Raw genomic sequence first — 23,124 nt, forward strand, 5'->3', positions numbered from 1 at the left:
AGCTTTAAGGTTCAAGGTATAGAGTTTCCCTTCTGGGCTTTAACCCAGAAATAAATTCAGTATTTATTACTGAATGTAATTTGTATTATAATAGAGATACATAGTAGTGGCACAAATGATGGAGACTATTATCCTTAAGATGAACATGTTTTAAAAAAATAAGTAGAAGTTTACCAAGTCAATAAAGTATAAAAGAGTATTCTAGGCAGAATTAAGACCCCAGAGTAATGGCCCAGGGGGTGGGTGTGTTGCCAACAGTTCTATGTAGCTAGATCGAAGATGACAAGGTAGAAAGCAACAGGAACTAAGCCTGGAGAAGTAAGAAAGAGCTGAATCATGAAAAGCCTTTTAAGCTACACGGAAGAATTTAGACCTTATTCTGTAGATGATAGGGCACCCTTGAAACAGGGATGCTTCTGGATTAGATTTATTTTTCAAAAGGTTAAGTCTGATGGCAGTATGGAGAATCAGCGGGAGGTCTGAAGATTAGGAGGTAGAAAGAACATAAATCAATCTCAAAGTTGTCCATCAGCCTAACAATTCTAGTATGAAATTAAAATAAATGTGCACATACATATAACACATGAACATAAACATTAATTTTTTTAGTTTATTATTTGTTCCCCAAATATTCGTTGAACACCTGATCTACATAAGTTACTGTGCCAGGTGCTCTATTACAGTAATTCACAAAACTCACTGTGCAGCAGAATCATATGGAGAGCTTTTAGACATAGAAATCATTGGGACACAATCTAGATTTACTGAATGTGAACCTTTAAGGATGAGTCTCAGGAATCTATGTTTAAAAATTGCCCTTAGTGAGTCTGAATTTAAGCACTGCTGTTTTAGCAGTTATACAATTTAATTATTAATACATATAAATACCATGTATTCTGCCCTGAAAGAGCTTTAGGCTAATGAGGTTATTAAGTCATATACATAAATAACCAGAAATCAACTACAAAAATCAGGTAGATAAATACCAAGAAAATTCTAGTTAAGTAGCATTTCAACAGGACTTGCATATAAATATAGATTCTGGGATTTAAGAAGAGTGCAGTAACATCCAACAAGCCAGGAGGAGGAAAGGATAGGATATATAGTCAGAAATATATAGAGTACATCAAGGTATATTGATGTTGTGCAGCTTAAAAAGAGACTTGTGGTGTACATATTTTTAAGCTTCATTAAGTTTTAAAGTTTTCATTAGTTAATAACTGACTGATATCAGAAAAGAATTAAAGGAAATTTTAACTATCTCTGTTACAATTCTAATTTTCTTTCAGCCTTACCATGGATTTCTCAAAGAACAAAAAGACCTATGCAATTTTTTTTTCTAATTTTGCTATAATAGGATATTTGTCACATGCAAAAAACATCTACAGAAGCATTTTAGGCTCCTATTTGGATGATATTTGGAGGCAGCTGGAGATTGTTCAGTTTGTTAGGGAAAACAAGCCTGAAACCAACTACAAGATACAGGAATTGCAATGTCAGATACTAAGTTGGATGCAAAGTCAACAGCAAATTAAGGTTAAGTATTGAAATATATCAGATAAAAGTAATCAGTTTAAATAAGAATTGGATATAAGATAAAATTTAACTTTGAAATTATGAAATAGTCAATACTATTTAGCTAAGAATGCCCTACCCCAAAATATTTTCTTCATTGATGTTTGATCTTATCAAAATGTATTCCTTTGGCCGGGCGCGGTGGCTCACGCCTGTAATCCTAGCCCTCTGGGAGGCCAAGGCGGGTGGATCGCTCGAGGTCAGGAGTTCAAGACCAGCCTGAGCGAAACCCCATCTCTACTAAAATTGGAAATAAAAAAAAAAATTATCTGGACAACTAAAAATATATATAGAAAAAATTAGCCAGGCATGGTGGCGCATGCCTCTAGTCCCAGCTACTCGGGAGGCTGAGGCAGGAGGATCGCTTAAGCCCAGGAGTTTGAGGTTGCTGTGAGCTGGGCTGATGCCACGGCACTCACTCTAGCCTGGGCAACAAAGTGAGACTCTGTCTCAAAAACAAATAATAATAAAAAAAATAAATAAATGTATTCCTTTGTATTATGCATTGACATCTTTTACAACACAAATACTTTGTAATCTTACTGTCATTAGTTTCATGTGTTTGTTATTTTGTCACTGTATCAAAACTATAAAAAATAATAACCATGAAGATACATGTTACAAATATGAAATTCTTATTTTTGACTAGGTGCTGGTTATAATAAGAATGGACTCAGATGATGAAAAACATTTACTCATTAAAATTCTTAGTAAAATGGAAGGTAGGGAGTTGTAAATTATGTTTCATTTGATAACAAATTCTTGAACGTATTAAAATGTATTGATCTAACCAGTTTTTAAAATGAAGATGTAATTAACATACCATAAAATTCACCCTGAAAAGTATACAACTAACTTTGTACACTGGGATCTAACCAGTGTTAAAATTAATCTGGACCATAAGTGTGTAATATAAATATTCTACAATGTATTTGTATGTATTTCTTATTAATAATTGACTCCTGTTATTGATTGCCTACTAGTTGTTAAATAATAGTGGTTATTTACAACTCTATGAGTAAGTTTTATTAACTCAGTTTTACAAATTAAAGTTCATAAAGGTGACATAGCATGCCCAATCTCACAGATAGTTATTGAAGAAGTCAAGATTTGAACCTAAGTCTCTCTTGTTTCAGTGTCATTCTTAAACTCTCAATTCTTCAATTCTCTCGGTTATTTTCCTCACCTACTGCTGTTTTCTACCCACTACTGCCCCCTTCTGCCAACCCTGTCTACTTTGTGCTGTGGAACCCATTGCTTATATGTAAACTCTTCATTTCTCTTGTCTTAACTGAAACCCAACTTTCCCCACATGATACTGCTTCCCGTATATCCCTAGAAGCTGATCATTTTCTCTATATCTATACCTTGTAGGGAGAAAAAAGCCATTTCTTGGTTTCTACTATCATTTCTAAATCATTATTCCTCCATCCTTTGAGTCTGTGCCATATTGCCATACCATTCTCTACCACTCCATATTGCCATCATCTACTGACCACCTGGTCACTTCCTATCATCCATGGACAGTTGTGCACCTGACTCATGGTATTCTCTACACTCCTAATCCTGTCATTATCCTAGGTGTCTTTAATATCTCTAATGTGAATGATTCATTCAACACTCTGGCCTGATAGTTTCATTGACCTCCACAACAAAAGTTATATTCATCTTCAGTTCACTCCTTGGTTATGCCATAGACCTTGTGATAATGCAGAGCTTTCCTACCTCGGAACCTTAAACTCTGGAACATTGGTCTTTGTCTATAGCTAACTCTAGCTCTTTCATAATCTTCAACATCTTAGAGATCTATAATCTGCCAACTCCTTTTTTGTTTCATTTTCTTTTCTTTCCAGTCTTGGTAATTTGACCCATCACTTTCATCGGTCTTGTCCTTCTATTGTACTTTCCATGTAAACCTCAACCCTGGATCAGTCAATAAAATTAACCGCTCTAGTCCTACACCTAAGATGCTGAGCACAATTGGAGAAAATTACACAACCATGTAGATTGGTTCCACTACAAACTCTTGTCCTCTGAACTTACCTGGGCTCTTAATACCTCTTAACAATCTTTCTACATATTCTTAGTTCCATTCCTATTTTTGTAATGGCTGTATCACAGACCCCTACCATGCCACACATCCCCTCATTTTTGGAAGGGAATTATTCTTCCTAATTTCGATTAGTCAGGTAAGAATCATCCTCAGTTTCCTTCCCTACCATCTACATTACCTTCATTTCTTTCTATAGAAGTGAAGATCCACCCTTTGATGACCAATCTTTCACTTGTGCTTTGGATGCCGTCTCTCCCTGCAGTCTCAAGCACTTTGTTCCATCAGTTATTTCCTAGCCCATTCTTTCTTTCTAATGACTCTTTTCCTTAATGTTTAAGCCCTCTAGTCTTAAAAAGAAAATAAAATACCACCCTCAATCTATGTCACCCTTTGGTCACTATTTCTTTTACTTCTATAACATTCATCTTTTGCCATCTCCATCTCCTAGAATATTTCTTTACTTTTACCTTACTAAATTATTTATCGTTCTCTTTCCTATCTCCATACCTTTATACCTCCTGCTATGAGAATGCTCTTCCCCCTTCTTTAGGAAGCTAACTCCTACACATACTTTAAAAATTAGTTAAAACATTTGTTCAGGAAGTCTTGATTTAAATGCTTTTTCTCTGTGCTCTCGGCATTATGTGCATACTTCTGAGGCACCACTTACCACCCTAGGCTATAATAACTGATTCTCTTGTCAGTTTTCCTTACTAAAATGTCAGCTTCTGGAGGAGAAAGATCATACCCTAATTTGTATTCCCACCACCCAGGAAAATGCCTACAACATAGAAGGCACTCAACAAAAGCTTATTGAATAAATGAAGGAGCCAAGAAATATCTCCCTATATACCTAGTACATACTGAGACTCATGAAAAAAATTGAACTGAAATATATAAAAATATAGCAACAAACATCTGCTTGTCAGTACAAGTAGTGACGTTAACTAATTTTAAATTATAGTAATGTGTGAATGAAAAGCTCCTTCAAGCAAGGCCTTATAAGGTGCTATTTCTTAATGAAGTTATCATGTGTCCAGAGTTCAGATTTGCAAGCCTGGATCTTATTGATTAGTTTATTCAATTTTTCAGTCCTGGAAAGATGAATTCATATTCACCAAATTCATAAGATCCTTACTAATACCAAAGTGTTAGTTCAATAGTTAACAATTGTGGAGCTGAGACTGCCACAGTTGTCTGGAATGAGGGTAATTGGAAACAATTAAAAAAAATCAGGAAGTGCTGAGCAATGTTAGCATTATAAAACAAAGGGATTTGGGTAACCAAAGCAATGTTTTTGCAAAGAAGTTGAGAAAAGGTTCCTGTCCACTGAGAATACTTAAACTTACTTAATAGGGCACATTCTCCTTTGATGTCACTTAAGATACATTGACAGATTATTGATCTACATCTCTTCCTATATCTCTTCTTACTTAGGCTTCATGTTGAACACTCCTGTTTCTTTTGGCATTTGGGATATATCATCACTATTCTTATTTCTTCATTTCAACAAGGTCTACTGACATAAAAATATTGAATCTATAAACCAGAAAATGTTTTTGTTCTTTTTCAGACTGGCAACTATCCTCATTTTCTATGAGCTAGACCTATTTCCTGTCTAGTGTTAAAAAGTAAAAATGTTGTTCCATTTTCTATGTGTTTTAAAATCTAGTAATGCACTTACTAAGTAATTAATCTGCTTTGGGGTCATAGCTCATACAAATTATTTAAGAATATTAGGTTTTAAATAATATGAATCAACTTATGAATTATAAAAGAGAAATAGTACTAATTCCTTATTGCTACCAGAACTACTGTCATGTCAAGTAAAGTTACATGAAATAATTAACCATTACTATGTCATTATTACATCATACCTTTGTGAACTTTACAGTTGACAAAAGTACACTAATAGAGTGTAGAATTTATTTAAACTAGAATTCACTATTCTTGAACTAATCATGTCTACCAAAAATAAACTGTGTGTGGCTATAGAATTTTTTGAAATTTATTATATTTTGTTTAAACATTAGTAAAATAAGAAGTTTAAATTATAATTAAGAAGCAGGAGTAAATCTAAGAAACAAATGATGCCCAATAAATCTTCTGCTTCTTATACAGCCAGTAGAAGGAGGAAAAAAAAAACATTCCTATCACATTGAAATACAGTCACTTGCTATTTAGTTATGTACTTAAATTTTTGGCTAGACAAAAAGTATAAAATCTACCATGATTTTAATAAAATAAAATTAACTGCACAGGATTGGTGAGTGTTTAATTTGGTTCCTTTAAAATTAAGTTTTTGATCCATTTTATTATTTTACATAATAAATTTATAATTTCCATGCTCTCTCTGTATACACACACATAAGAAATATTGCCCATGGTTCAAACTTTCTGATATGCTAGACTTAGAAAAATAATTCAACAAATTGTACTTTAAGCAGTTTCCTTATTCACAGATTTCTAATTTATTTTTATAGTAATGAAATATATGACACACCAAAAAAAATGTGTCTGAACAAACCACTGAAAAACTATTTTTTGTATTACTCTTTCTTTCAACAGGCTTAACATTGACAGTCCTTCATTCAAATGAAAGAAAAGATTTTCTGGAATCTGAAAGTGTTTTAAAAGGGTAAAAATTATTTCTTCATCTATGGGGAGCAAACATACTAGTTCCACAGAAAAAGCAAAATTCTCTTAGAATTTAACTTTAAAAGTTGAACAAAATCTGAAATTAATGTCTCTATCTTCTTCCTGAAAAATGCTTTACATAGAATCCCTTAACTCACATCATTGCTTTGTGTATTATATATTATTAATGTCTAGAAATTTAGTTCAATCTCATTTTAATATCCCCAAATTATTATTCTTATTGTTATTGTTAATACAGAAGTACCTATTTAGACTTACCCTCGTCTTTACCAGTTTCTTTGCTCAGCATTGTTTTTTACATCTCCTTTCTTCTGGGCTCTCCTTCTTCCTGAAGTACATCCTTTAGAAATTCTTTCAATGAGGGCCTGCTAATAATAAATCTAGTATTGACTTGTCTTAAAATGTCTTTATTTTGTCTTACTTTACATAGAAATTATTTATTTCTAATATTAGGATCCAAATAATAAAAAAGATATAAATCAAATAGAAGCCCTTAAAAACTGGACATAAATACTTTTTAACTTCTAGATTGCTCTAGATAGAAAGCAGCAGTAGAGAGTTTTAATTGTAGTAGGTGATATGTTATATGAAATTTGAAGATGGTAATGCCAAACTTAATATTTATGTCCATCCTTTTTGTTGTTATTAAATCACCTATATAACCCCATTTCAAAGTTGTCAGATAATATTCTATTATGTAGATTCTTAAAGACTAAGACATTACATTTGTAAGGAAATGAGATTGATTTCTCATGCTGATTTCTGTTATTGATAGTGCTCAGGTAATAAAATCGGGGTCTCTCACATTTTAGGATGTGAAGTAATCTACGTTTTTTTATATCCTAGTGTAAAAAAGTATAATCATCAAAAAGAAAGATATACAGAGATTAACAGTTGAGTAAGATCAGCAGAAAAGACACCAGTGCCTTTCCAAGATGAGTAGGCATAGATTAGAGAAGAATAGAACAGCCAGAAATAGTCACCTTTTAGCATTACAAATAAATAATGACACAAGTATAATTCCAATTTCTTGGCTTTCTTTTGTCTTCAGTACAAGTTCCTGTGTAGTTGTACATAATCGATACATTGGAGCAGATTTCCCCTGGAGTAACTTCTCATTTGTGGTAGAATACAATTATGTGGAAAATTCTTGTTGGACTAAACATTGTGAAAAGTTGAATATTCCTTACATCGCCTTTAAAGTAATTCTTCCAGACACAGTTTTAAAAAGTAAGGATATAAACCAAAATATTTTTGTTTGTTTCATTAGTATGAAAATTTCCTATTTTCTATTTACAATCTATGGAAAGAAAATAAGCTCTGGCATTTATTAGAAGACTTGACCTCAAGCTCTAACCCTGCTACTATATATGTGCCCTTGGACAGTCTTTTAACTGTGTCTTACCTCATATTCCTCATTTGTAGAGTAAACTTTACTAATTATATGTCTTCATTCCTTTATCTAACTTCTAAATATTACTTAGTATAGAACAATTTTATTATAATTATATTCAATCTTAATCTGCTGCTTTTTTGCAATACTATTTTTATTAATTTTTAGGAAAAAATGTGCAGTAGTATATTGACCAATTCAGAAAACTTTAATATGCAAAAAAGTTAGTATGCAAAAAAAAATTATCTACAAATAGAAAAAGTCTAAAACCACTTCATATATCACTTGATTCCTTTGTATCTGTGAGTACCACTTCACATGACTAAGGCTGTGAATTCTTGGATCCATAAATCCTGTACATTTTTAATCTTAGTGCATCTCTCAGTAGTTGCTATAAATTATTTTGTATCTACCTCAAATATGAGTGGGAAGCCTAAATAAATTCTGAGCATCCCAACTCAATTCCAAAAATACAATCACCAAATTGTTTCTTTGGAACTGATCTTATATTTGTACAGACATTTTTTATAAATTACCTGTTATGTCCTCTGCCCATTTATCTATTGAGGTATTCTTTTTTCTGTTGATCTGCAAAATGTTTTTCCTGTGGGTTAGAGTATATAATTTTAAATTTTGATGTAAAGTAGTATATATTTAGCAAATGTCCCATATATACTTAAGTGAATAAAGAAGGTTTCAACATTTCAGGTAGAGAATGACTCTGTTTTTTCTTTTCTTTTTTTTTTTTTTTTAAGTGATTGTACATGTGTGAGTATAGGCAAGCAAATATATAGAAGTCTGGAAATATATACAAGACTCTGTTTTTGGTGTATAGTAGTTCTAGTACACTCTATTAACTTTTATTCTAGGTAGAATAACATAGCTTTTATTTTCTTCTTCAGATTTTTCTCTATTGTATCTAATTTTTTACGCTGAATATTATTTTTATACTACTTGAACATATACGTATTATTCTCATGTTTAGTAAAAATAGAAAGAGCTGGAAGATGAGATGAGAATAAAAGAGAAATATTTATAAATTTTCTCTTATTTAGGAAGCAACTTGCTGGATAGATTTGGTGGTTTTCTTTTGGAAATTCATATTCCATATGTGTTTTTTGCATCTGAAGGACTTCTTCATACTCCAGAAATACTTCAGCTGTTAGAATCTAAGTAAGTTATTGACTTTATAACTTTAGCAGAGGTGTATATATATGTTCTGACAAGCTAAATATTATGCTCTATATATGGCACCATGTCCCTCTGATCCAAGCCTGGAATTATATCATATAAGAATAGTTTTCCAGAAAGTTTATATTAATTTATACTTCTTTCCCTATATCACACCCTCATTATTATTGATTATTTTTTGGTAATATTTATCTATTTTCTGGATTAAAATGATATTTAATTATTATTTAAATTTATATTTTACTTGTCTTTCTTTTGTTACCAGCAAATATGAACACTTAGTGTGCTTTTTTTTTCTGTGAATTATATGTTCATATCTTTGGCTTGTTGGTAATATTGAGAATGAGTATTCTTATTTAGGGGGCTTTAAATACTACCTGGGAAACAAGACTATGAAGTTCTAAATGAATTTTCAAGGTTTTAGATCTTACTTCTAAGGTCATACCAACATTGAACATTTAAAAATCATAAAACACTTTATCATAGCACACAAGTTGTCACAGGAATATTGGATCTTGGGCTGCATATCAAGGAAGGATAATTGTACTATTACCTTAGTTAAAAATGCAGATCTATGTTCCAAACTTTTGTTTTTATATCTTAAAGTTGTGGGGCATTAATAGAAAACTATGAGCTTATAAAAGGTAGTTAAAATGTAGGCCACTTTTAAGGGAAAAGAAAAGAAAGTTCTGATAAATGCAGAATATTTTAGTCTCATAACACAATGCTTTGATCTCATGAATTATTATTTAAAGAGCTGGAATAAATTGGTCAGGACATTTGTAATAGCATTATGTGCAACAATATTTAACACAATACCTAAGTCAATACACATCTCAACTAATTTGTTTTATATACTGAATAAATCATAATTTCATTCCTCAAATTTATGAAGCAGAATAAATTGACATATGAAAGAAAAAGCACAGTGGTTCAAATAACTTAGTATGCAGGAGGACAATACAACTTTTCTTGAAGAATTTTTCTTAGCCATTTCATTTTTTCACCCAAGAATATTGTATTTTACAGCTATAATATCACAGTAGTGGAGAGATGCTGCAGTGAGTCATTGAAACTCTTTGGAAGTACAGAGTATTATGTAGTGGTGACAATTGATGAACAAACTGCCATAATTTTGCAGGTAAAAATATGTAGTAAACATATAAACTCAAATACATTAAAATATATATATAGCCACATAATTTGTTATTATCTTTTGTATAGGGAGCTTAACTATAATCTATTAGTGATTTCTTCTAAATTTTGCAAATGGGCTGCAAGTGCTACAGTCATCACTGTGGAAAATGACTAGTACCAACCTTTTCTGATGTCTTGTAATTTTTAACATGCTTTAAGAAGGAAAAGCAAATAAAGAATTTTTAATAGTTCATTGACCTGTTTTTAAATATATTTATGAAATAATTATAGTCTTGAAAGCTTTACGAAAGTAAATCCCAGCCATTATGTTTCTTACAAGGGGATAGTGCAATATATTAATTGAGGATTAGTAATATAGAATTTCCTTTAATATAAATAGGGATTGCCTCTAAGTAAGCTCATTTTGAGAGACAGAGAGAGATTCTCTTCAAAAATCCATATAGTTTGGAATTTAAGATGTATACATTATTGGCTGAATCTTTCTGATATGTTTACTTGATTGGACTACCAATTGCAAAGAAATTAACTTAATGGGATGGGAGTAGGGAATAGAAACCAGGTTTGATTTATGGAGTATAAATTAATGACAAATATGGTAAAATATAAGTCTGATTTGTTGAGCAAATGTTACAATATAAGCATTATATGATGGAAAAACACCAATTTGTTAGAAAGGGTTTTTTTGGGGGGAGGGTTTGTGTTTTTGTTTTTATTTTCTTTTGTAGACAGCGTCTCACTCTGTTGCCCAGGCTAAAGTGCAGTGGCACAATCACAACTCACTGCAATCTTGAACTCTGGGACCCCAGAGATCCTCCTGCCTCAGCCTTCCGAGTAGCTAGGACTCCAGGCACGCACCACTATGCCTGGCTAATTTTTTAGTTTTTGTAGAGAAGGAGTCTCACTATATTGCCCAAGTTGGTCTCCTGGCCTCAAGTCATCCTGCCACCTCGGCCTCTTAAGGTTTTTAAGAGAGATTGTGTCTTGCATATTTAAAGTTCTTAATTATTTTTCTGCTTGGCAAAACTGTTTTAATCCACAGTTATATAATTTGCTGTTAGAGGAAGGACATTTTCTGAATTATTCACTCTATTGAAAATTACTTGTGTTAAATGAAAAGGGGATTCCATATCATTCAGTAGAGATTCCTAGGAAGTCTAATAACTGCTGCTTTCTCATCTCCCTTGAATAAGCATGCAGTGCAGATTATCCCATAGGTTTTCAAACACATTTTGTATTGCCTTTGAAATAGCTAGATTCACAAAGGGCATTACCAAAATAGGGGCACTAGTAGATTACTTTCTTCATATCTAGGATCTTGGGAGATTCATGAGCCTTCTTTGGTGAAGTTATCAGTTGTTTTATGTCTATGGCAGCTTTTTCCCTACTACTTCCAGTATGATTTTAATTTTTCTATGAAATGGGAGCCCATACCCATGCCTCTTCTCAAGTTATTTATATGTCATAGATTCTTGAAATATGATAATAGTTTCATGAAAATTGTTCAATCTAATGAATTTTTTATTTTCTTTATTTTCTGATAGGACCTAGAAGAATTGAATCGTGAGAAGGCATCAGACAATATTATTATGAGACTAATGGCATTATCATTCCAATACAGCTATTGTTGGATAATTTTATATACCAAACAAACATTAAATTCAGAGTAGGTAAACATTTATTCATCTAAAGTCAAGTCCATATTTCTTAATATATTTAGTCCTCCTCTTTGAATAGAAACATCTGTGCAAATTTTCTGCTTGCTTATTTAGTTTAAGTCAAGGATTTTCAAGATGGAGGCATTATTATAGGAAAACAAATTGGAATTTTTGGATACGATACATGTTCCCCTAGACATTCTGTGCAAAGCATCCTCCCTTACACCCATCTCACCAAGAATTGCTTTAAGTATTTTATTATTTTGTAATTCTGGACTCGTCTGATAAAAGATTAGTCATTCTTAAATCACTTCTTCTAAAATCTTATTAAATATACCAACTAAATAGTATCTTGCTATACTTTCTTTCATTGATGTGCTTACCTCAAAAATTACAAAAATTGCATACCAAAACATTAGCTCATCAAGTTATCATCCTGTATCTCTCCTTTCCCTTATCTCTAAACATTATGAACCCATTGCTTCCATTTTCTCCTTTTGAAAACCACCATCTGGTTTTTCTCCCTGCCTCTTTACTAATCTCTGTCTCTCAAAGCTCACTCATGACTTTCTTATGATCATCTCTAAAAATATTTTTATCTTTCACTGCTCTGAAGTATTTAACATTGTTGTCAGTGCTTTTCTTGAAACTCATCAGTTCCATAACACTTCAGTGTTTTTTTGTCTTATACCTCTCTACTCCTTCTGTCTTTACCTCTTCTTCATTGTCCTAGTCTCCAAATATATTTGTTATGAATTCTCTTCTTTCTCCTATTCTATCCATTAGAAATCTTATCCACTCCCATAGCTTCAGTCATCATCTCTCTGCATATAATTATTACATTTATTTCTGCAGCTGCAGTCTCTCTTTGGAATTCCTGATATGCATCTCTGATTTTTATTAAATATTTCCATCCAGAAATTTTGCACTCTCAAACTTAATGTGTTAAAATGTGAATGTATTATATTCTCTATCCCTTCCAAACCTGCACCTTTTTTTAATCTACCGTGTAGCTGTTTATAACATTGACTTTCTTTTAGTCACCAAGACTGAAAAACAAATCTCATAGATTCAACCACTGGACTTTCTCTTCCATCTATCCCCTCCCTCCATTTATGTTACCAGCATCTTAGTTCAGATTCTCATTGTTTTATGTGGACCATTATAACAAACTACCAACTGTTTTCCCACCTCCAGATGCCTCTCAGTGTTCTTCTCTATACTCTGTCATACACTCAATTGATGTTCCTAAAACCAGGGTCTGATTATTTCACTCTGATAAGACACCTTCCCTGACTTCCTTATTATCTTCTGAATACATACAAACTACTCACCTCATAATTCAGGGTCTTCAGAATATAATCCCAATCTGTATTTTCAGGCTTAATTTTCACTGTTTTTCATTTCAACCAAAAGGACTGCTCAAACAGCTTGCAAACATGCTCTCGTTTCTCCACTTCTACTTGTGCTCATAATTTCTCTCTTCCTGTAACATTCTTTACTTCCTCCAACTATTTCATGTTATGAAATTGTGCCTATTTTTAATAACCTATTCCCAAATACCACTTTTTCTATTTGATCTTTCCTCAATACCCTATTTATGCACACAGATGTGACCTTTCCATCCTTTGAACTCCTTTGCTCTTTATTTTTTCCTCATCTTTGGTATGTTCTATATTATCTTTTTGGAGTATTTTTCTAAGAGTGCTGAGCACATTGCTTTCATATCGTAGATGCTTGTTAAATATTCCTTGATTGAATGAATAAATCTTTCCTACAAAATTACAAACTAGTCTTACTCTTTGTTTTAATCCATTCAGTATTACGTAACACATACCACATCACTCATGAGAGAAGTTTTAAAAATATTCTTTAATTATTAGAGAAGGTACAGACATCTTATCTTGACATTGCCTGTGTGATTTTTTCTTTATTGACTTTCTTATTTGACTCCATTTTTGTTTAACTGATTGTACTCTTTGTGTACAATTATTATCATGTCAGGATATGTATAAGTTAGAATATGAGTCTAAACACCTTGATTTTTACTCCTTCTTCTATTAACAAATAATCTCAAGTAAATTATTTAACCTAGTTTCTTTTTTCTACCAGAACAGAAAAATAATAATTCAGATCTAAAACCTTCATTTTGAAGACTAACAAAAGCTGTAAAGTATTTTAAGCTTTGAACTTTCATATAAAGTCTTCTGGATAAATAAATGATTTGGGAATTTTTTAAAGTTTTGCTAGATTACTGTCTACCTATAGTTGTAGTAGTACAACTGAAGTACAAGGGGAGAATGTGAAAAGATTAAAACTTATTTTTACCCATATTTTCATGAAAAAATTAATTATGTAATATTCTGAGATAGTTTTATGTAAGTTCAGGACATTAAGAGTTATCATTTATTCACAATAATATATTATAAAAATGTAATTATTTTTAGACTTCTGGGTATCTCAATTCTATATTTTTATATGATTAGAACATTTAGGAAGTATCTTAAGCAGCTGACAAAATGAGATAAACTGAAAATACAAAAGAAATTGTTTTAATTACCTTAGCAGTTCATGCCATTAGTTCCTGTTTGAGTAAGAGTGTCAGAAGTCCATGAGCCCAACCCCAGGTTTGGCTGTTTGTTAGGAAGACTCACAGAACTCAGCATAATTGTATTCATGGCTATGATTTATTACAGTGCAGGTTACAAAGCCTTATAATGCAAAGTCAGCAAGAGGAAAAAGCTCATGGGGCAAAGTCCAGAGGAAACCAGGAGGAAGCTTCTAAAAGTCCTCTCCTAGTAGAGTCACACAGGACATGCTTAATTTCCCCAGTAACAAATTGTGACACCACTTGTAAAATTTTGTCTCCCAGGGAAGCTCATCACAGACATAGCACCCAGGATTTTTATTAAGGGCTGATCACATAGGTTCCTTCTACCTAGCACTTATCAAAGTTCTAGACTCTAAGAAGGAAAGTAGGTGTTCAGCAGAAACCACAGTGTTTGTACAGTTCAGGAACAGTGACAGCCACTCCTATGGAAAGAACTTGCCTGAAAAAGAAGCCAACAAAAAGGAAAGAAGAGCCAAGAAATAGAGTGCCTTATCTCCATGATATTGTTTGAGTCCCTAGATCTAACAATGTCTTCCTCTAGACTTCTTAGTAATTTCCTTTGTTTCTTAGGGTACATAAAGTGAGTAAAAGTAGTAGAAATATCTACCCACAGTTCAACAGTCACATCTGACCTGCTTAGTAACCATAGAAGAAGAAAAAAAAGGATGCTTTTTCTAACAGTTCAGGAAAAACACCTAAGGCAGGATTCCAGGTATCCTGACTCTGGTCGTATGTTCATATCTGAACCTGTTATTTTGACCAGGGGTATGGAGTATTCTAGTTGGCTAAGCCTTGGTCATATAGCCATCCATGTACCCAGTAAGGGGATAGGTTAAGCTTCTCCCCACAACCCACACCTCCCCCCACACATACTCTCAGCATCCCCTAGATTTAACAGTATTATTAAAGAATGTATGTGGAAATGTCTTTTCAAAAGAGTGTAGACAGAAAAAACATGAGTTTGCTGCACTAGTATTGTCTTAGCCAGGTTATTCTAATAACATTATGAAATGTGGAAAACAAAATATGAGGTTTTAATAAATACAATCAGATGTCAAATGGGTAGAAGTATAATAATATAATTCTTTGTAGGTACCAACTTACAGAAAAGAGACTTCATCACCTAGCACTGATTTATGCAGCTTTGGTTTCATCTGGGCTAAACTCTGAAGAACTGGATGTAAAGGTATTCTTTTCCTATATATTTATTTATAAATATTTTACATAAACGAACATTATACTCAAACTCAAGTGCCCAGTGAGAAAAAACATTGAGTGAATTAAAAACTGCTTGAAAGCTAAATACATTTTCAATAACATTTTCAAATTAATAAATATCTTACCATTTAAACTTCTGTTCTAAAAGCCTTTAGTTTGGCCCAGCATCGTGGCTCACATCTGTAATTGTGGCACTCTGGGAGGCTGAGTGGGGAGGATTGCTTGAGGCCAGGAGTTCCAGATCAGCCTTAAGGATACCCCATCTCTACTAAAAAGAGAAAAAATTAGCTGGACATGGTGGCATGCACCTGTAGTCCCAGCTACTTGCGAGGCTGAGGCAGGAGGATTGCTTGAGCCCAGGTGCTTGAGGTTGCTGTGAGCTAGGCTGACACCACGGCACTCTAGCCTAGGCAACAGAGCAAGACTCTGTCTCAAAATAAATAAATAAAAGTCTTTATTTTAATAAATTTAAAATCATATTTTATCTCTTTAGTACTACTTAGATGGATTTTATTTATTTTATTTTATTATTTTATTTTATGTTTGAAGACAGAGTCTCACTCTGTCACCCTGAGTAGAGTGCAGTGGCATCATCATAGCTCACTGTAATCTCAAACTCCTGGGCTCAAGTGATCCTTTTATTTCAGCCTCCCGAGTAGCTGGGACTATAGGCACATGCCACAATGCCCAGCTAATTTTTCTATTTTTAGTAGAGATGGTCTCACTCTTGCTCAGGCTGGTCTCAAACTCCTGAGCTCAAGCAAATCTCCCACCTCAGCCTCCCAGAGTGTTAGGATTACAGATGTGAGCCACCACGCCTGGCCTACTTAGATGTTTTTTAAACATGGCAGGATATGAATAAAAATAAATATCCCTTGATGAAAAATGTTCCTTGTGAAAGATGTGCTAAGTTCTTATCTGGTGTAAAACGGAAATTTTATGACATATGAGTAGAGTAATATATTGGTGATCTCTAATCAGTCTCTGCTTTGCCCTTTTTCAAAATGTCCTCCTCTGAAATGTAGACATTTGTCCAAGTTCAGGGCTCAGCGCTCTGCCATTATTGCTTTACATTCTTGCCTTTATGAACTCAGACACTTCCACAGCTTTCATTTCTGAGTATAATTCTTAAATTTTTCCTGACATTTCTCAAGGTCTGCACCTTTAGGACATGAATATCCCACAAGTACCTTAAACTCTACCTGTCCAAAACACAACTTCTTATCCTTTCTCAGGCTTAGTTTATGACATCACTGTTCTAATATAATTAGTAGCTAAATCTTTTTAACTCTGCAGTGTCTCTAGAATATGTCTCTCCTTCTACTCCCTCTGCTATTTCCCTAAATTCAGGCCTTCATTGACTCTCACTTGGATTTTAAAGTATTAATAACTTCCTAACTAATCTCCCTTTTTCTACTCTTTCCCCACTCCGATTCATCATATATGGACACCAATTATACTTCTGAAATACAGTTGTAAATATTTCACTTCCTAGATTGTAAGTTTCTAAAGGTAATGAAACATGTTTATTCATTCTTGTATTCCTGGCACCTAGCACAATGCCAGGTACATAGTGGGCTCTTGATAAATATTTGAATTTCTTGCTCAAAGACCTTCTATAGCTTCCTACTTCATTCAACACAGAGTTCAAACTCAGCTGGATTCAAACTCCTCCACAATTTGGCCGTTAGTAATTTTTCCTTTAACATTTTATTCACATGCCTCCCACACTGTCACCTCTGAGCCACTGCACAATCACATCCTTCTGGCCTGCCTTCCCCCAGGAATGCTATTACCTCCATCCCCTTACCACAAGCTATCAGAGTTCTGCTTATCTTTAGTTGCCTAGCTCAAACACTCTTTTAAGAAATTTGCTCCAATCATAGCCTCTCAGGATAAATCTCTTCTTCTCCCATTCTCCCAATAATACTTTGTGCCTTTATTATAGTATGCAGTATATCCTCCACCCTGAAGGGTAAGAACTAGGTCTAGTTTACTTGTTAAACCTGTAGTAGCTAGCACAGTGCTTTGTATAAAGCAAAAACATTCAACACACATTTATTAATACCTACTAAGTAGAATTCACTCAAAGCACACCTCTTAAGAAAATCAACAAATAATCTGTTTGATACTTTTGTTCCTATGATGCACACTAAACCTGGAAATAAAATTCTTAGAAAAGTTATCTAATAAATGAATGGCAAATGTAAATCTGTCTCATTTATCCATTCAAGTGAGGTTTCACCACTTATTTAGCCTCGTCTCTTCCCAGCTCGTAGTAAATAGCTATATGCAAAATATGCTTTAGAAATTATTTTTTTTCTCTGTACATGGGGCATATGATACCAGTGAGTGATACTGTATTCAGGTACAATGACGTGGCTCAGAGCATGCTCCTAGGAAGGCATTCAAGGGTGAAACAGTACTGCCCAGGAACAATCCATTCCAAACAAACGTCTGCTTCCACCTGGGTCAAACTATTCCAAAAGCTTTTCAAGTTTTACATAATAATCTCAAAAGTAGGTCATTTTTCCATTGAAAATAGAAAACAGTATTAGTGATATTCCTATTGCTGTTTCTTCTAATAGAGAAGATGAAATATAACACTATATATATTTTTCAGGACTTTATTATAAATGCCAAATGAAAATGGAAACTATAAAAAATATAGTTCTAAAAATTGAAAAATATAAAGATATCATATTTAAAGAAGGAAAAAAATTAGTTATACTCACAAATAAAATGTTCTGGATTTCACATAGATAAATCAATATATTGTATCTAAAAGTGTTAAAATTAGAATTTGTTTTTTAATTTTCTCTTCTAATTACAAACTATTTTTGAGTTCTACATTTTGCTTCCTAATATTTCCTATAATCTAACATATAAAAATATATTTTTTAGCTTATAATTTCCCCAGGAGTAGAAGAGACAGCACTGATAATTCGACAAATTGCTGACCACAATTTAATGACCTCGAAGAGAGATCCTCGTGAATGTTTGGATAAATCCTGGCTTGAAGTTTCACCATCTAAGGTTTATTTTCTAAATGTATAAATTAGATATTTTCAAGGCAAATATAAACACATGTACTTGAATTTCCTTTCTGGTAACATTTTTTTCCCAGGTGTCCCAAATTGAGGTAGGTGCCATGACAAAAATTTTAATCTGCTGCAGTGAGTAGAATAAAATAGATCACTTTCAAGAACCATTGGCTGATTATTCCTTAAACTCTTTTCTAGGAAGAAATGTACTTACTTGATTTTCCATGTATTAACCCATTGGTGGCTCAACTCATGTTAAATAAAGGACCTTCACTGCATTGGATATTATTAGCAACTCTGTGTCAACTTCAGGAACTCCTACCTGAAGTTCCAGAGAAAGTGTTAAAGGTTAGTTGTTTGAGATCTATATTCTTATATGAATTTACTTTCTTTCAATTTGAGCATGTATTTTTACCTTAGGGTTTTTAAAATGAAGGTGTCCAAGTTTAATTGTTTTGGACTTCACATAACAAATTTCACATAACAATATTTGCTGTGAACCTAAAACTGTTCTGAAAAATAGGCTATTTAAAAATTCTAAGTGATTAGAAAATAGATGCAAATTATGTTTTTCTTTTAATAGAACCTAATTATTTTATGTTCTTACGACCTGAATCACTGTAATATTTATGAATAGCCTACTTATTTATATTTTCCTTCCTTCTATATAGATAAGCATCATTATTTCTATTTACTAAACTGATGTTTGTATTGTATTATATTGATTAATTTTCTAATTTTTTAGCATTTTTATAGCATCACTTCCTTATTCAAGATTAGTTCTTATTCCACAACAAAATCACCTGAAATTTCATCACCTTGGGAAAATAGGAATCAGACTGATACCTTTACTTCTCAGAGTTCAGCTTCTGGCTCTTCCGACTCTATCATTCAAGAACATAATGAATTTTACCAATATTCAGAATTAGGAGAGACAGTACAGGAAGACATAAACAACACTTCAAATTATAACTCTTCCCTTATGGAACTAAAAAAAGTGCCATGCATTTTACCATCTGTGACTTCATACAATCCGACTAGCTACTGGAAAGACTCCAGTTGTAACCCTAATATAGTGGAGAATAATAATCCTTTTCTAGTTAATACAGAATCAAGGAAAGCAGCTTGTAACTCCTTTGTAAACCAGAATGATTCAGAGTCAGATATCTTTTCTTTGGGCCTAAGACAAATGAACTGTGAAACTATAATATCACCAACTGACACTCCAAAGACAGTTGTCCCTAATTTTATAAATTATCAGAAAAAAGGAACACATGAAGCAAAAGGATTCATAAATAAAGACATATCTGCCCCTATCTTTTCACTAGAAGGCTCTCAATCTCCTCTTCATTGGAACTTTAAAAAAAATGTATGGGAACAAGAGGATCACTCATTCAACTTTCAGTTTGGTACAGAGCAGACTACACGTGACAAGTGGTACTCTCAGAAAGATAATTTATTCACTAATCAACAACAATGTCTGTTGGATGAATTAGAAGACTTTACATGTGAAAGTTCAAATGTTGAAACTAAAAGGACTTTCTGGAGAGGATTACCATCTGTCCCCAGTTTGGATTTATTTTGTCCTTCTGAGACTAATGTAAATCAAAGAGAATTCAACAGACACTATCTCTACGAAAGAACTGGAAAGTGTTTAGGACGGAAAAGGCACCCTGAATCTTCATCTGATCCAAGAGACAAGGAACCATTAACAGGTAACACTATTCAATAGTTGATAAAACTATTCTCAAATTTAATTTAAAAAGATAAGAACCATCTCCAAATTTTAAAAATTTTTTTGTTTTAATTACTATACTTAAAAATCCTTCAATAACTTTTGGGTTAAGGAGGAAATCAAAACCCTAAAATAAATGCAAAGAAAATATAGTATGTCAAATTCTTGTAGCTTTAAATGAACTAAGCACTCAACTTAAGAAGCTAAAAATAAAAACACAACAAATCTTAGTGAAAGAGAAGACTAAAATCAACAAAGATTAAACAGAGGAATCCATGAATCAGAAAATTAACCTCTTGTGGGACAGGTATATTTAATTGGATAACATTCATTAAGAGCAATGGTGCCAATCACCATTCTAAGCCCTTTATGTGGATTGTTTAATTCTAACAATTCTCTTAAATAGGTACTACTGTTAACTCCATTTTGATGTATGTTTTTGAGTTGTTTCAACATATAATATCAAATTTTTAAAAGAACAGTTTTGGCTGGGCACAGTGGCTCGAGCCTGTAATCCTAGCATTTTGTGAGCCCAAGGTGGGAGGATTGCTTGAGGCCAGGAGTTTGAGGTTACAGTGAAGTATGATTGCACCACTGCACTCTAGCCCAGGCAAAGAGAGAGACTCTGTCTCAAATAAATAAATACACAAATAAAAATAAAAGAACAATTTTGTTTTCTAATTTCTAGTAATTCTACCTTTCTTTTGGTGTCTTTTCTTATTGTATTGGCCCAAGCATCTAAAGCAAAATATTAAATTCTAATGACTATACAAATGTAGACTTACCAGGAAGGGAAAAAAAGGGGTGGGGGACAGGGGAGAAGCTTAAGCTTCAAAGCTTCTCTTTTGCATAGGCCCTTTTGTGAAGACTCAGAGGGGCCCAGAAAATCTTGTATTCTTTGTTTTACTAAAAGAGGGCCTCCCAAATTGTATAAGCCAGTCCAGGCTCTCCCACAGCTTCACAGTGAGCAACCAGGGTCCTATCATTGTTTACATTCCCTGTGTTTCATCAAATTATTTATTTAAGGATTCTTTAACTCCTTAATTGGAGTTAAAGATTTATTTTCCAGATATGATTTTAAAGACATGAATTTAAAGATAGATTCTTAAACATACAGCCCCTCCCTAAAAAGAAATATGTCCGTATGTTCATGAGAAGAATAGCCAAAGTGAAGGAAAAAAAGCTGCAGTCAGGAATAGGAAGGGCAAACTTAAAAAAGAAGAAGAAAAAGAAAACCCGACAGAATTGTATACACTCTGACCATAAAGATAGATACACAGAAGGTACACAGAGATCAAACAGTATGTCTTTGTTTTAGGTTCAAAGTCAATTAAGGTGAGCTTCTAATTTGTATCCTAGTCAATGAGGACTTATTGGAAACCTTCACGAATTAGGAAGCCCTGCCTGAGCTGCCTCCCAAACCATCTGGATTGTTTACTTAAAAATATTAGAACTATAATAGAAGAGACCTTAAAGATCACGTACTCATTTCACTGAAAAGAAAGTTGAAATCCAGGAGATTTAACTATTTGTACAAGGCATGAGCATAGAAATATGTGTATTTAACACTAATTGTTAATACTGGGCCATTAGATACAGGTCCATTTATGTTTAAAACATAATTTTTAAGTTATTATTTTATCACAGTTTGGAAATTTTGACACTTTGTTGATAGATGACAAGGAGACAGCATCCACTTGAATAACTGGAAAAAAATAGCTACACTTTACTATTATAAGCAATAAAATGGTTTTTCTTTTTCTTCTTTTAACAGGTTTCATGTACTCACCACCACCACAATTCAAAAAACGACGTCTAGTGTATGAAAAAGTCCCTGGTAGGGCTGATGGACAGACTCGGCTAAAGTTTTTTTGAAGGTGGTAAAGAACAATGCTACATGCCATATTCCACTGCTTTTGATGATAATCCACTAGCAAAAGTATTTAGATTTGCTCATACATTAAAGAAAATGCAATTATTCATACATGTTCTCAGTGTTTCTATATTAAATTTTCATAATATATATTCTGCCCTATGTTTTGCATCTTTGTAAGTTAAATATTCTAATTTATCAGTTAGCATAATAATTGTCATAAGATCCAAAATGTCTTCCAGATTCACCTAAACACAAGCTCTTCAAGTGAGTCTCCATCACGGTCTGACCCCTTGAGTCAGGTAGTGAAGATCACCACAGTCAACCCTCCAACACCAAGAAAGTTAAAACCTAGGACAAAATTGAAGTTAGAGAACTTTCAAGTGTTGTCTTCCATAACAAAATTTAGAAACAAATGACTAAGAAGGAATATTTGCAACCCAGTTAACAGGAAAAAAGTTTACATTCCTAATATATAAAGAAGTTTTATAAATTGGTAGGAAAAAGACAACTTAATGGAAGAATGGGCAAAATATATGAATAGATATTTCCTCAGAAAAAAACAAAAATAGTCAATAAACACTCAAAACAGTATACAGCTTCATTACTTATTAGACAAATGCAAATTAAAATGTTATTGTTTTATCACCTATCAGATTGGCAGAGTTTTTGAAAATTCATAATATCTAATGTCAGCACATGAAGAAAGGAACATTTTCCTATATTGTTGGTACAACTTCTTTAGAGCACAGTTTGTATAACATCTACTAAGATGAAAAATGCATGTATCTTTTGACTCAACAATTACATTTTCAGGAATCTGTCTTAAAGAAATATTCAATAACATAATGAAATATATTATAGTATAATTTGTAATAGGTAAAAATTATAGACAACAAAAATACTATCAGTAAAGGAATAGGTAAACAATTTAGGCTATGGAATAGCATGAAATCATTA

The 23,124-nt window shown here is 32.9% G+C and overlaps 1 protein-coding gene across 1 annotated transcript in view; it reads left to right on the forward strand.

Annotated features, from left to right (window-relative positions):
- Positions 1 to 22,313, forward strand: part of SHOC1 (shortage in chiasmata 1) — an 80,232-nt gene extending 57,919 nt beyond the window's left edge. Inside the window, exons 16-27 of the mRNA XM_045563628.1 lie at positions 1,358 to 1,536; positions 2,225 to 2,297; positions 6,197 to 6,266; positions 7,338 to 7,516; positions 8,735 to 8,852; positions 9,900 to 10,011; positions 11,570 to 11,691; positions 15,387 to 15,480; positions 18,417 to 18,548; positions 18,755 to 18,904; positions 19,302 to 20,271; positions 22,066 to 22,313. Coding sequence (XP_045419584.1) covers positions 1,358 to 1,536; positions 2,225 to 2,297; positions 6,197 to 6,266; positions 7,338 to 7,516; positions 8,735 to 8,852; positions 9,900 to 10,011; positions 11,570 to 11,691; positions 15,387 to 15,480; positions 18,417 to 18,548; positions 18,755 to 18,904; positions 19,302 to 20,271; positions 22,066 to 22,166 — 2,300 coding nt within the window. The 3' untranslated portion in view covers positions 22,167 to 22,313. The remainder of the gene's footprint in view (positions 1 to 1,357; positions 1,537 to 2,224; positions 2,298 to 6,196; positions 6,267 to 7,337; positions 7,517 to 8,734; positions 8,853 to 9,899; positions 10,012 to 11,569; positions 11,692 to 15,386; positions 15,481 to 18,416; positions 18,549 to 18,754; positions 18,905 to 19,301; positions 20,272 to 22,065) is intronic.
- Positions 22,314 to 23,124: the final 811 nt, after the last annotated feature.

This window comes from Lemur catta, chromosome 10, assembly GCF_020740605.2.
Source record: "Lemur catta isolate mLemCat1 chromosome 10, mLemCat1.pri, whole genome shotgun sequence".
NCBI lineage: Eukaryota > Metazoa > Chordata > Mammalia > Primates > Lemuridae > Lemur > Lemur catta.